The sequence below is a fragment of the Sebastes umbrosus genome, chromosome 3 (genome assembly GCF_015220745.1).
Source record: "Sebastes umbrosus isolate fSebUmb1 chromosome 3, fSebUmb1.pri, whole genome shotgun sequence".
Classification (NCBI taxonomy): Eukaryota; Metazoa; Chordata; class Actinopteri; order Perciformes; family Sebastidae; genus Sebastes; species Sebastes umbrosus.
Window position 1 is genome coordinate 17,189,297 of NC_051271.1, and position 12,774 is coordinate 17,202,070.

The following is a 12,774-nucleotide window of genomic DNA, read 5'->3' on the forward strand; positions in this document are numbered from 1 at the left end:
GATGTGCAGAGTTGAAGCCTGCAGGCAGGGGGTGATCTTTTAAAGTAGACCCAGTCTGGTCACAGATCCTAGTGGATTAATCCACAGCCCTGCACGACACCTTTCACGCCACATGAGCCCTGCTCAGACCTGGTATTAACATGTGTCCGGTGTGATCGGATCACTCAGGACGCATGTTAATACCGTGGATGTGGACAGCTCAAAGTACAGGTGTGAACGCACTCAAGACGCATTGAGGACGCATTGAGATCTGATAGCTCAGACCACATTCAGAGGTGGTCTGGGCCGCATGGCCACATTCTTTTAGCAGTGTGTACGCGAATGTGTCCTGGGCCACATTAACGACCGCGGGTGTCTCTGCTCTCCTCAGGTAAATAGACAGGCAGACACCTCGCGGCATGGAAACGGCTTCTGTGCTCTACTGTATTCTGTCGGTACAACTGTATTTTTATTAAAATATATGTTATTTATAGGCTACATATCTACAGACTATCAGATTAGGCACGCAAAGTGCATTATTGTCATACTGTCGGTGATATGTCGGTGTTTTTGTCCCGGTGCTTTGCACGGAGCTGACACAGGCCTCCAGCTTTAAAGCTCTTGTCAGCACTGGGCAAACAGCCACTTTATATATATAATTAGCTCGGGGCTAACAGAAGCTAGTTCTACAACAGGAATATCCACTAAAGATCACAAAGTGTCAGTCAGGATTGAAACTAAAGCAGTGAACTGTTTATCACTTTCTGCAGCCTACAGGTTAAAGTTAGAGAGAACCTCCTCTGCTCCATAAAACAGCTTCATACTTTTCTCATACTTTGTCTTTGAGATCTGATCTGAGAGTTGATCTGTCTCTGCCCCTCCGACTCGTTGACTTTGTGAGTTTTAAACTGTTGCTTTTCAATCCAACCTCCCGGTTCGTTGACAAGAAGACGTCACTGCTGGAACACAGACTTCCTGACAACCAAGAGACTTCAAACATAGTGATTTATTGTGTTTTAAGTGTAAAAAACAGTCAAAGAGTCTCAGTGTAAACAGAGATTTAAGATTTGAATTCAACTCAAAATGTGATCTTGGAACAGAAAAAAAGATTACATTTGCATCATCCTTCAGAGAACAGACTCACATCTCATTGGAGTCAAATTATGACAATGCTTTTATTTTAGAAATGTGGATGTAACCAATATATTTTCAGCTGAAGTCTTATTCTAAATCAATCTTTGGTCAGTTGGAGCATTCAGAGCTCATTATAGATCATAATTTGATGTCTAATAAATGTCACATAAAGAAGAAATAAAATTAATCTTCAATCTCTTAAATGTTCTTAACATGCAAACAAAATTATGCGATGAAAACACATCAGAAACAAAACACTGAAATGAAGGACAGACAATATTTCGTGATGAAATTACAAAATAAAATCCTGTATTTAAGGCACAAATAAAACCAAAATCAAATCACAACCAAGCTTAAATCAAACCCTAAACTAATCATTTTCATTTTAGAGATTAATATTGTCAACTCTAAATATAAATAAGCAAATGCAACCCCAGCAGATAAAGAAACAGCAAATAGTGTTTAGGAACTCGTCAAATTAAATAGAAACTTTTAATTGGAGCTGTTTACGTACAGCTACTCTGATTATTTATCTGACTATTTTCATCAAAATATAAAATGTAAACTGCAGTTCACTGGATTTTTTTGTTTTGTTTTAAATATTAAATAATATTACTATTTTCCTCATTTTACTGCAGGCTCTATATATTTTTTTAATTAAGTGCAATTTAGATGTTAATGTTGAAGTCAGAAATTGGACCAGTTGTAATAAATCAGGTTTACGATCCTTTTTAAGGTGCCAAAATAAAGTCTGAATTATAGTTCACAGTTAGATATGTTTCATCATCAATAATCAATCTGAATTCAGTCTTCTATATATATTTATTAAAACTGCTTTATTAATATATATGTTTTTGATTAGTGACAGTATAGATTGATTGTTCCATTTGTGAACATGTTGGTTGTTGGAGTTCAATATATATATGTATATATATATGTATTTGTGATTTGGAGGTAATAAAAACATACAGACTGCAAAGCTCTTTGAGGCAAAGTTGTAATTTTCGAGTGCATAAATAAAATTGACTTTCCAGATAAATAAAAACATAACTTTTTGTTTGTTTTTTTAAGCTTTGCATATCTCCCTATACCAAACACTGTCTGTCATATACTGATGTGGAGTGTCAAAAAAGTAAGAAATACTTCCACATTTAGGTAAATCCTCTTCTTCTCTTTCTCTCTGAGAGTCAGATGTTCAGATTGATACCTCTCTCATGTCTGTACGCTAAAATGAAGCTGCAACCAGCAGCTGGTTAGCCTAGCTTAGCATAAAGACTGGAAACAGAGGGAAACAGCTAGCCTGGCTCTGTCCAAAGGAAACACAATCAACTTACCAGCACCTCTAAAGCTCACTAATTAACATGCATATCTGGTTTGTTAGATCTGTACACAAACCAACGTTTCCCAACCTGTTGAACTACTCCTTTAAAATACACAGTATGTAAATAAAATAAAATTAGTGTTGTGTTTCGTCATTTTCATGTGGATATTTCTAAAACACAACAGGAAGTAGAATATTTCTGGAAAACATCATATTGTTATCATTTAACTCTTTACGTCCATTTTCGTTCCGACTTCAACATCTTCAGTTGCTTTTTGTGCTGCCGGTCACGTGTCTAATATCTATTATATGGTTGCCATCTCTTTTTGAGAATCAAACTCTTAATTTGGCGGTTCAGAGTCGATAACAGGAACCAGTTTGAGCTCCTGACTTTGAAGTCTGGTGTAACTTCATGTCATTAGTGGCTGACAAGACAGCTCTCATAGGCCTATAGGGTTTACTTTGGCAGCTACTTCCTGTAATAATTAAAGGTTTCAATTAATTTTATTATTATATACCGGTATGTATAAATTAAAAGCACTCAAATATTGCAGCTGATCACCTTTAGAGTCGTTTCCTCCAGAGATGAATCATGGGTAATATTCTGTTATGGAGTGTAACATCTAATAATTAAACTTTAAGGCACGTTCAGTGATACAGAGTGGTCAGTGAGATGCTTGGTTAGTGTTCGTCCTTGTTCGGTTTTCTGTTAAGCTAACATTATGATGTATGTAAATGTATGTTTGACCGATGAAATCCTTTATTCCAACTGATCACCGCCAATCTGCATAATAATTAGCCATGTGCTTCTGTTTGTTGCATGGAGATTGTGTATTTTCGGGGCCTTTGTGGGCGTTTGTTTTCTGTGTAACGGACTGTCGGACAAATGAGCTTTTTCAGTCCAGTGGGACATTTTTCTGACTATTGGTGTGTTGGAATAACAATGGGCTATCCTCTACTCAACACCCGATAATGTACGACAAACACCGCAACGACTACAACATGGTACATGGTCATGTAGCTGATATGCACTTGCTAACGTTACACTGTATGTTGGTCACGGAAAGGGCTAGCCAAAACAGCTAGCGTTAGCATCAAATTTGGGGTCTGATTAGTTTCTGTGTTGTGTAGTTAATGTTAGCCTCTCAGACATTCTCTGTCTAGATAGGTTTTGGTTGTGTGGAGTGGATACAGGCACTATTTAGGAGGAAAATCAATGGGCCTCATTGATGAAAATTGAACGCGGATAATTCGCACCAGACCCGGTGTGCAACTTGTCAATGTGGAAAATTCGCACGCGGATCTCTATTGTGCATATTAAAGACCTTTTTACAAGATTCTAATTTTAAAACGAGTCCGCCGGAAAACAATAAAAAAATTATTTTAAACAATTTAAGGAGCCATAATTAGCTTAATTAGCCAGCTAGCAAGAGCTGATAGAACCTGGCAGTGAAAGTTGTCATTTCAGCCGCTAAAATTAACGGTCGCCTGCTTGAGATGACGATCTTCTTTTGTCTATGACTGAAATCAATGAAACCATCATTTAAAAAAACGACAGTATATGGATTTTGATGGTAAATCTGGCACATTTTCATTTTAAACAAATGTGCCGTATGGGGATGTAAACCTCGACGGACGAGACTTAGCAAACAGTCAATGTGGCTGTAATGTTAGACTGTTGTTGATATGAAACTCTCCATGTGACAGTGTGGCGGTTTGGTCGTGTCACTGCTCTGTAAATAACATACATTTTGAGGTCAGTGCGGTTCTGCTGTGGTAGTCGTATCTCCAACAGCAGTACTGCGACTGCGTAATGTTGCTCTACTGCACTCTACTGTACCACAGAGATGGGTGTGATCACACGACTACTCACTATTTCAAAATGATCGGTTAATATAATGAGAATACAAAAAACAGGGTTAAAGGAAAAAGGCCACAATCAGAATATCAAGATTGTCCTCAAACATTTCTGAGTGAATCCTATATTCAACAACACCATTTGATCCACAGAGAAAGGACTGCTAAATCTGCTCAGATTTTCAGCCCTTCTTCCCCACATTTGTCCCCTATAAAAGATGTGTTCACTGTTTTTCAACCACAATCTTATGACATATTCCTGTTTCCAAACCGTACATAGCCGAGAGAAACGGTCACTCCAACCTGACACAAGTCCCTCTTGAAAGAAAGAAGTAAAAACTAAGTAGAAAAGTAGACTGATCGTGGTGTTTGAAGGCCTGATCGATAGTCACACTGGGACGTTTGAACCCAGTGAGAAAAGTTAGTTTCTTCAAGATAAAACTCAAAATAATTTTCTAATATGGTGATTTTTGAAGCTCAGACGCTAACAAATCTCTTTTATCTCTCCTCATTCTTTTTATACTTGAAAACACTTCTTGTTAATTACGCTTTCACAGATTAAAATGACAAACGCAACTGGTGGCAGATTATATCAACTGCTAATTAACTTTAACTGTGCAATAGCTAAAATGAAACTTGGCTCTAGTCTGGTTAATGTGTTCTCTGAAAACTGATGTCTGCAGTCAACAAAACATCATTTGTGAGGGAGAAATTTTGGTTTGATGAAATACTATCAAACCCCAATCCTAGATTTAATAAGGTCTGGGTGTACAAACAGTGAACAAATCCTTTAATTATCTCACCATTTTCATCTTATTTTCTAAAAAAATAAATAGTTAAATGACCCCAGGCAGTAGAACAAACAACCCAACCAGTAGAGAAGCATAAGACCCCTCACGTGAATAGCAAACCTCAATGTCAGAAAAGTGATTAGAGAAGTTTTCCAGCAGTGATGATATGATGTCTGATGCCTAACTGAAAACACAGCTCAGTGAGAGTGGTTTCTGTGATTTGTTGGTGAAAAGATGCGTAGGTGTCCAAACTTCTGTCCAACAACAAACTTCCTTTGGTTGAAAAGTGACTATTTTTGCCATCTCAAGGTTACATACATGAAATGCTGTAGTTTCGCAGCATTCAAAAACATTTTTATCAGGCCCCTCAGTAAACCTGCTGCCCAGTGCAGCCCTGTCTCCAATAAAAAAAAGTTCCCATACAACAAAACTGCATTGTGAATTACGTTTTGAGGGAAATGTATTTTGTATGGCTGTCAATCGATTCATATTTAATCACGAATAAACGCATGATTGTCCATAGTTAATCTTGATTAACCGCACATTTTTTATCTGTTCAAAATGTACCTTAAAGGGAGATTAGTCCAGAAACGCTCACAGGTACTGCATTTAACATAAAAAAAATAAAAATGCTGAAATCATAACAGACAACAGCTGTCAGTGTGTCAGTGTGCTGACTTGACTATGACTTGCCAAAAACTGCATGTGATTATCATAAAGTGGGCATGTCTGTAAAGGGGAGACTCGAGGGTACCCATAGAACCCATTTTCATTCACATATCTTGAGGTCAGAGGTCAAGGGACCCCTTTGAAAATGGCCATGCCAGTTTTTCCTCGCCAAAATTGTGCGCTTCTTTGGAGCGTTATTTAGCCTCCTTCGTGACAAGCTAGTATGACATGTTTTCTAGTTTCATATATCAGTAGCTTCACTCTAGCTTTAAATCTGAGCCCGCTACAGCCTGAATATCGCAAGTTGCGTTAAAGAAATTAGAGGCGTTTAAACAAATTTGCGTTGTTATTTTGTTAACTTTGCCCTAGTATTCTGTAGCTGATTCAAGTTTGTTTTCGACGTATTACAAATACGTTTGTAATGATAGTCCGCGTAGGGAGGAAGTCAGGGTGGGCCGCTGTTGGTGTCCCGTGTTAAAGTCAACATTTAATTATTTTAATTTACGTCTGTAGCTTAATAATGTAACAAACAGTCATTTTAAGCCAAACCATGATTTTTTTTTTTTTTACTAAACCTAACAAAGTAGTTTTGTTTTGTTTTGTTTAAATGTATAACGTTAACCCCGTGTTTAAAACGGTTTAAAACTGCAACCAAACATACGTTTCCCTCGAAACATAATTGAGAATGCAGTTTAGTTGTATGGTAATGTAATTTTGTAGGAGACAGGAATGCACATTGATATAAAGTCTTTGTAATGCTACTGAGACAAAAATAGCACAATGTCTACACAGCACACGTAGACACTTCAAAAGCAGCACGTTAGCATAGCAGCAGCAGATTCGGGGTCTACACAGGATGTGTTCAGGTACTGTGTTGAGTGTAGATCACCTGTGTTTTGGCTCTGAGCCAAACATACAATCACTGTAGTTATGTGCGTAAAAAAAGAAGAAAATAGTTGAAGTGTAAAAATACACTTTAGGCTGCGGTTACACGCATGTAAATTTAATAGGATGTGAGCCGTTATGTAGACCGCTGTATTGATTAAAATAGGAGCGTTTGTCAGACGCAGCTAACACACTCCCTGTGTAGACAAGCTACACATTTAAAAATACTTTTCAACCAAACGCAGCCCACTTTTCATCGTGATGCCTTGATGGCTTTTCAGCCATAAATCACCAAACCAATACTCTCGGAGCGATATCTTCAGATGTCTGAACAGTCCAGCAGGTGACATGGCAGAAAAGAGAAGTAGAACCAAGTAAAGAGGAACCTGATTAAATCCAGCCTTGTTGAACTGAGTTCCCTCCCTGTCAGAGGAGTTTGGGCCTGGCTGGGTTGGCCCTAACTGAGGAATAGGCCCCGATGTGGGTGATGAGGTTGGGTTCCACACTGTGAGACCTTTCCCCAGGGATTGTCCTCGCCATCTGATACAGAACCATGTCTTTGGCGTTCCCCTTGACGCAGAACGAGCCATCCAGATACTCGGCCACCCTGAGCGAGGCGTTGCCGGGGAAGAGCATGGCTGGGGTGCAGCACTCTGTGGCCGGGGAGACGGCGTAGAACTGCGGGGAAAGCCTCCGCACCTCCAGGAGGTAGTGCCGCCCCAGCAGCTCCGTGGCAGCCATGAAGTAGAGGGTGAAGAAGAGAAGGTGGCCGGCCGACAGCGTGAAGGAGAAAGAGCAGGGGTTCCAGTAAGGAAAGGTGAGGAGGAGGGCCGTCGCTCCGACCAGCCCGAGTCCCAACCACTCCAGGATGCGGTAAGGCTCGGGGTTCCAGTAGCGCTGCAGCCTTTCAGGGTGATACAGCTTTATGTAAAGAGTCTGGAGGGCAAACCGACGTGACAGCAGATCCTTTACGACTGCGAAAAAGTCCTGCGTCGGCAAAGCATCGTCCTCCAGAACAACCATGTTTTTGGGCTTCACGAGCTCCCATCCCTTGCGGAGACAAAAGACGTAATCCCTCTTCTCCCTCTCGAAGGTGTTGATTCGTTCCCTGTTCCTCTGCTGCTCCCGAGGGGAACGCCGGATCACCCTGAAGTGGGCCTCCAGCATCTTGGCGTCCTGGTTTTCGTGTGGGCCGCTTTCCACGTCGCAGACCAACACCTCTGCACACCGCCGCTCTCCACAGCCTCCCAGAATGCCGCTCAGCTGACGCATCACCTGGAGCAGATAGTGGAAGTCCCGCCCCTCATTCCGCCTGGCTGTCACAACAGTGACCAGCAGCTCAGGATGCTGGGCGATGTCACTGAATTTGGAAGACACCGCCGCTGCGGTTGAGGCGCTCTGCCAGAAGTGCAGCGCGTCCTGGCCTCGGTTGAGGCTTTCCCGCAGCACCTCCTCACTCATGGAGTCCAGGTACATGGACTTGATGAAGAAGTAAGAGTAAAGCAGTCGATGGCAGCACAGAGGGAGAAGGACGCAAAACGTGACAACGGACAGGACGAGGGCTTGAGTGACGGTGCTGGACCATCGCAAGTACTGACTTCCTTTCCATCGAGGCATTGGTGAGACCGCCGGCTGAAACCACACAATGACAAAATTAACAGAGGAGCAAAAGTCTAGATTTCACTTGAATTACAATATGCTGAAAGGTTATTATGGAATTTTTGCCCAATGATTCTAAAAACATTCTACCTACAGCAGGTTTAAGGATTGAAAAAGGAAAAAGAAAAAGAAAAAGGACATGGCTCAAAATAAAAATAATCAGATAACTACATAAGATGGAGAAAGATGATAATAATACATAAAACATTGAGAGATTACTGTAGCTAGACTACAGGTTAATCCCTCCATCACTTAACTCTTCTGTTCCTTTCAGCCTTTCAAACTAAATCTCCATGAAACAGCTGATAAACATCATCACTGCTCTGGTCACTGATGATCAGCTGAATAGCTTCAAAGAGATGTTAGAGGTCTTTCTTTTAGTGAGGAACACATGCAGAGTTCACTTTGTATCATGAAACAAATATATTTGATCACTATCATTTGCTGATTAACAAGTTAATGTGTTCAGAGTCATGAGTTGAAGAGAATCCAGCTGAACAGGTTTATTTTCAAACACATAAATCACCAAACGTCACTGTTACCACAAATAGACTTCTGTCTAGGAAACAAGTTTTACTTCCTGATGGCCAGAAAGTTCCATGAGGTAATAATTAAAATAATAAAGGATTTAATTTAAAGTCAGCATTCATCTTAAAAGTGTTGATCTGTAAGTGTTCAGCTGACATCTGTCTTTTTCCCTCCCTTAATGTTGAGACCAAACGGTTCATTAATCTGGAAGAAAAATAATTTGACATCTCAGTGATGTAGAAAATAAATGAATTGTGTCTTTTTTTTTTCCAGAAATCTTGTCAGAGTTAGTACGTTTGAAGGCCTGGAAGAGGAGAGAAACAGGATATATTTGATCACTATCATTTGCAGGTCAATAGGTTAATGCGTCATGAGCTGCAGAGAATCCAGCTGAACAGGTTTACTTTCAATGGAGTTTATGCCCAAACATTTTGCCTGCTGCTGGTTGGTTATCTAGTGTATTCATACCACTCACTGTTTATTCCGCACTCAATGTTCTTCTGTACATTACTCTGCACTTTACTGGTTTTTGCACTTCAGTTTATGCTAAACTGCATTTTGCTGTCTCAGTGGGCTACCTGTACTGACAAGGAAATGTAATTTAATTTAAGAAATGATCACTTCACTTCACAGTCAATATAAAGTCAACTCTTTCATCATCCATATGGACACATGCTTCAAAGCTGCCCTCCAGACAGTTTTACTTCCTGTTTTTTGGTTAACTTTCTTTCTCAAACGGCGAATGAGGATGTGGTTAATAGTCAGATGTAATTCATCGCCACGGCAACCAGACTGCATCGTTTTTCAACCCAGTTTAGATGAAACCAACTAAGATGAATTTAGTGTTCAGCCCACAAATGAGACAAGAATTAGCGCAACACACCGACTCACTCTCTCTCTCGCTCTCTTCTTCACCGTCTCCTCCTGGCGCGGCGGCCGTCTGGCTGCTGCTGCATCGAGGAGCCGCACCTCCGCACGACAGTCACAGCGCACCGAAGGACGGATAGACATGTTGCAGAGGTCCGCTGTTTGAAATGCAGTTTCGGGGCGTTTCGGAGGTGCATCGTCCACCAGCACCGGCCGCTCTCGCCTCAGCTCCAGCACTGACACCTCACCGGGCTGCACTGTGATTCGTTTAATTCTCTAACGGGGCTTTTCTCTGTTTTTTTGTTGGGTTGAACTTGAGAGTTGTGCGCTACCCGTCATTTGGACCCGTTAGAGGCCCGCAAACCTCCGGTATCGGCTGCTTTCCGTTTTCGTATGGTAAAGACGAGAGCGAGTGAGAGAGACGGTCGGTGCGTTGTGTTAATTCTGCAGGTGGGATATTGTGTAATCCACTGTGTTTATTTACCCTGTTCACCGCCCACACGAATGCCATTGTGATTATAAGATATTCCTAAGATAAGATATTCCTTTATTACTCCCGCAGTGGGGACATTTGCAATAAACACACTAATGTAAGGAGGAGGAAAATAAAAGTAAAATAAAATCCCTCAATAAGCTAAAGCAACAAGTTGGGCTAGCTAACTACACCTAACTAGCTAACTAACTAGAAAGACAAACTTACAGACAGATATACAGATTTATCAGTTTAACCGCTGCTCAGACACAAACGAGCATTACACCAGCGCTAGCTTGGAGGATGACTTTTGATCTGAAGCTTCTACTATAGTCATACGTCATATTCCACTTTTACTTTGAGCACAAAATTAAATATCATAGAAATCTCAAAATACACTGGAGGGGGGCTTTAAAGGGACTGTTTGTTACTTCTTACACGTATAAATCACCTGGGTCGGTGTCCCATGCGCGCTCGTATATGCCAGCGCGCATATGCACACTGGCACATGCGCGCTCGCGTGTGGCTACGCTGTTCAGACTCAGACTCCAACACAATCTACACGGAAGCACCAAAACCGCAAAGTTGTATCTAGTGAAGCCCGTCTTGCAAAACAGTGTTGGCCGCAGTCTGAGGACGCGGGGGAGACCGTAGCTTTGGTCTCCAGGACCGGAGTCTCTGCTCCTCTGCCTGCTTGCCTTCACTCAGCTCGCTCCACCTGACGTGCATGCGCGCACACTACACACTGCAGAAGAGTTAGTAGCTCTGAGAATATCTAGTGAATGTACCGTGGACATTTGTGCAGAAATAACTGCTGCAGCTCCTCCAGACCAACAGAGGTTTCCCGTGTCTTGTGAAGTGGCGGGGCTCCGCAGCGAGAAACGTTATCGTCTCCGACCGGGTGCTGGTGTCTCCCTCCGACCGCGGTCGGGAGGCTGAAGCAGGAAAAGCCAACACTAGGATCAGCATTGATTCATAGAGAGACCTTCGTCTGGTCAGCTAACATTACTGCCAAGCAGGTGAAATATAGAGTGATATTGTGGTTTTAGCTGACGTGTGTCGCCTCACTAGTTTTGAGCGATGCTCGTTCATGTCTATGTAGAGCGAGCACAAGCGCGAGCCCGATGCCGACTTTCATTGAGTTAACGTTACCACAGGTGTCGCTGTTAACAAGCATTTCTGATTCTTACAAACAGTACCTTTAAAAAATTGACTTGAAAAAAAAATGTGAACCTACCCTTTAAGTTGACCCACATAAAGTAGATAATTTCACATTTTGTTTTAATAAACTAAAGCCTATCTTGATATACTTTTAAATCTCTTAAAACATATGGATGGCCTCACTGTTAGACTATGATCTCCTGTTGTAAACACACACACATCCTGTATACATGCCCTTAAGGGTGAGTCTGTACAGTGTGTTGAGGCTAGGCTACCATAGCAACACATTTAGATGTGGCTACTATAGCAACACATTTAGATGTGGCTACTATAGCAACACATTAATGTAGACACTGTAACGTTAAAGTAACGGACTGCAGTCTGTTGACGAGCCTTTCTGCATAAACAAACAGTGTAAACAGCCTGAAGTCTTCGTTATATAACACCGCCTTGATCTCACTGCACGTTATAAAGATCACACACCTGGATGGTGTCGACTGTTATCAGTAAGAGGCTCCGCGGTGTTTCCATTGTTTGATCTGAATCAAAGATCACAAGGAATAAACTATATACTGGTGTAACAGTAGTCAGCATCAGAATAACTGACCGGCTAACCGACAGTCTGACTCATTTTAGAGAAGAGTTGAGTGTTTTTAAGGGAGATAGAAAACAAGAGAGACTCACGGAGAGTTGAGGAGCTGCTGCTGTTTGCTGGCCGCTGCCATGTCCTCACATGTACGGTAATACACCTAATAGACACGCAGCGCAAATACCGTAATACACCTAATAGACACGCAGCTCAAACACTGTAATACACCTAATAGACACGCAGCTGCAATACCGTAATACACCTAATAGACACGCAGCTCAAACACTGTAATACACCTAATAGACACGCAGCGCAAATACCGTAATACATCTAATAGACACGCAGCTCAAACACTGTAATACACCTAATAGACACGCAGCGCAAATACCGTAATACACCTAATAGACACGCAGCTGCAATACCGTAATACAGCTAACAGACACGCAGCTCAAACACTGTAATACACCCAATAGACAAGCAGCTCAAATACCGTAATACATCTAATAGACAAGCAGCTCAAATACCGTAATACATCTAATAGACACGCACTAAAGCACTAAATGCTTTAGGGCCAAAATACATTTTTCTGATCTTCTGCTATGTTATGAACCATCCAGACCTCTCAGGTCATCTGGATCAGGTCTGCTTAGTGTCCACCAGAGTCAGAACTAAACATGCAGAAGAAGCATTCAGTTTTTATGCACCAAATATTTGGAAAACCCAGAAACCTGCAGGACCAACTCCAACTCTGAGTTCTTTTAATTCAAAGCTTAAAACTTTCCTGTTTGCTGCTGCCTTTTATTAATCCAGATAATGATCTTATACTGCACTAGAGCTTTTACTCTTGTGTGTTATATTCTAT

The 12,774-nt window shown here is 41.3% G+C and overlaps 1 protein-coding gene across 1 annotated transcript; it reads right to left on the reverse strand.

Moving 5' to 3' along the window:
- Positions 1-6,305: 6,305 nt before the first annotated feature.
- pgap4 (post-GPI attachment to proteins GalNAc transferase 4) lies at positions 6,306-12,088 on the reverse strand. The gene is made up of 2 exons (XM_037761034.1): positions 12,008-12,088; positions 6,306-8,268 (listed from the first exon to the last, which is right to left on the reverse strand). Exon 2 carries the CDS (start codon positions 8,251-8,253, stop codon positions 7,063-7,065), a length of 1,191 nt encoding a protein of 396 aa, XP_037616962.1. The 5' UTR covers positions 8,254-8,268; positions 12,008-12,088; the 3' UTR covers positions 6,306-7,062.
- Between the last annotated feature and the right edge of the window lie 686 nt (positions 12,089-12,774).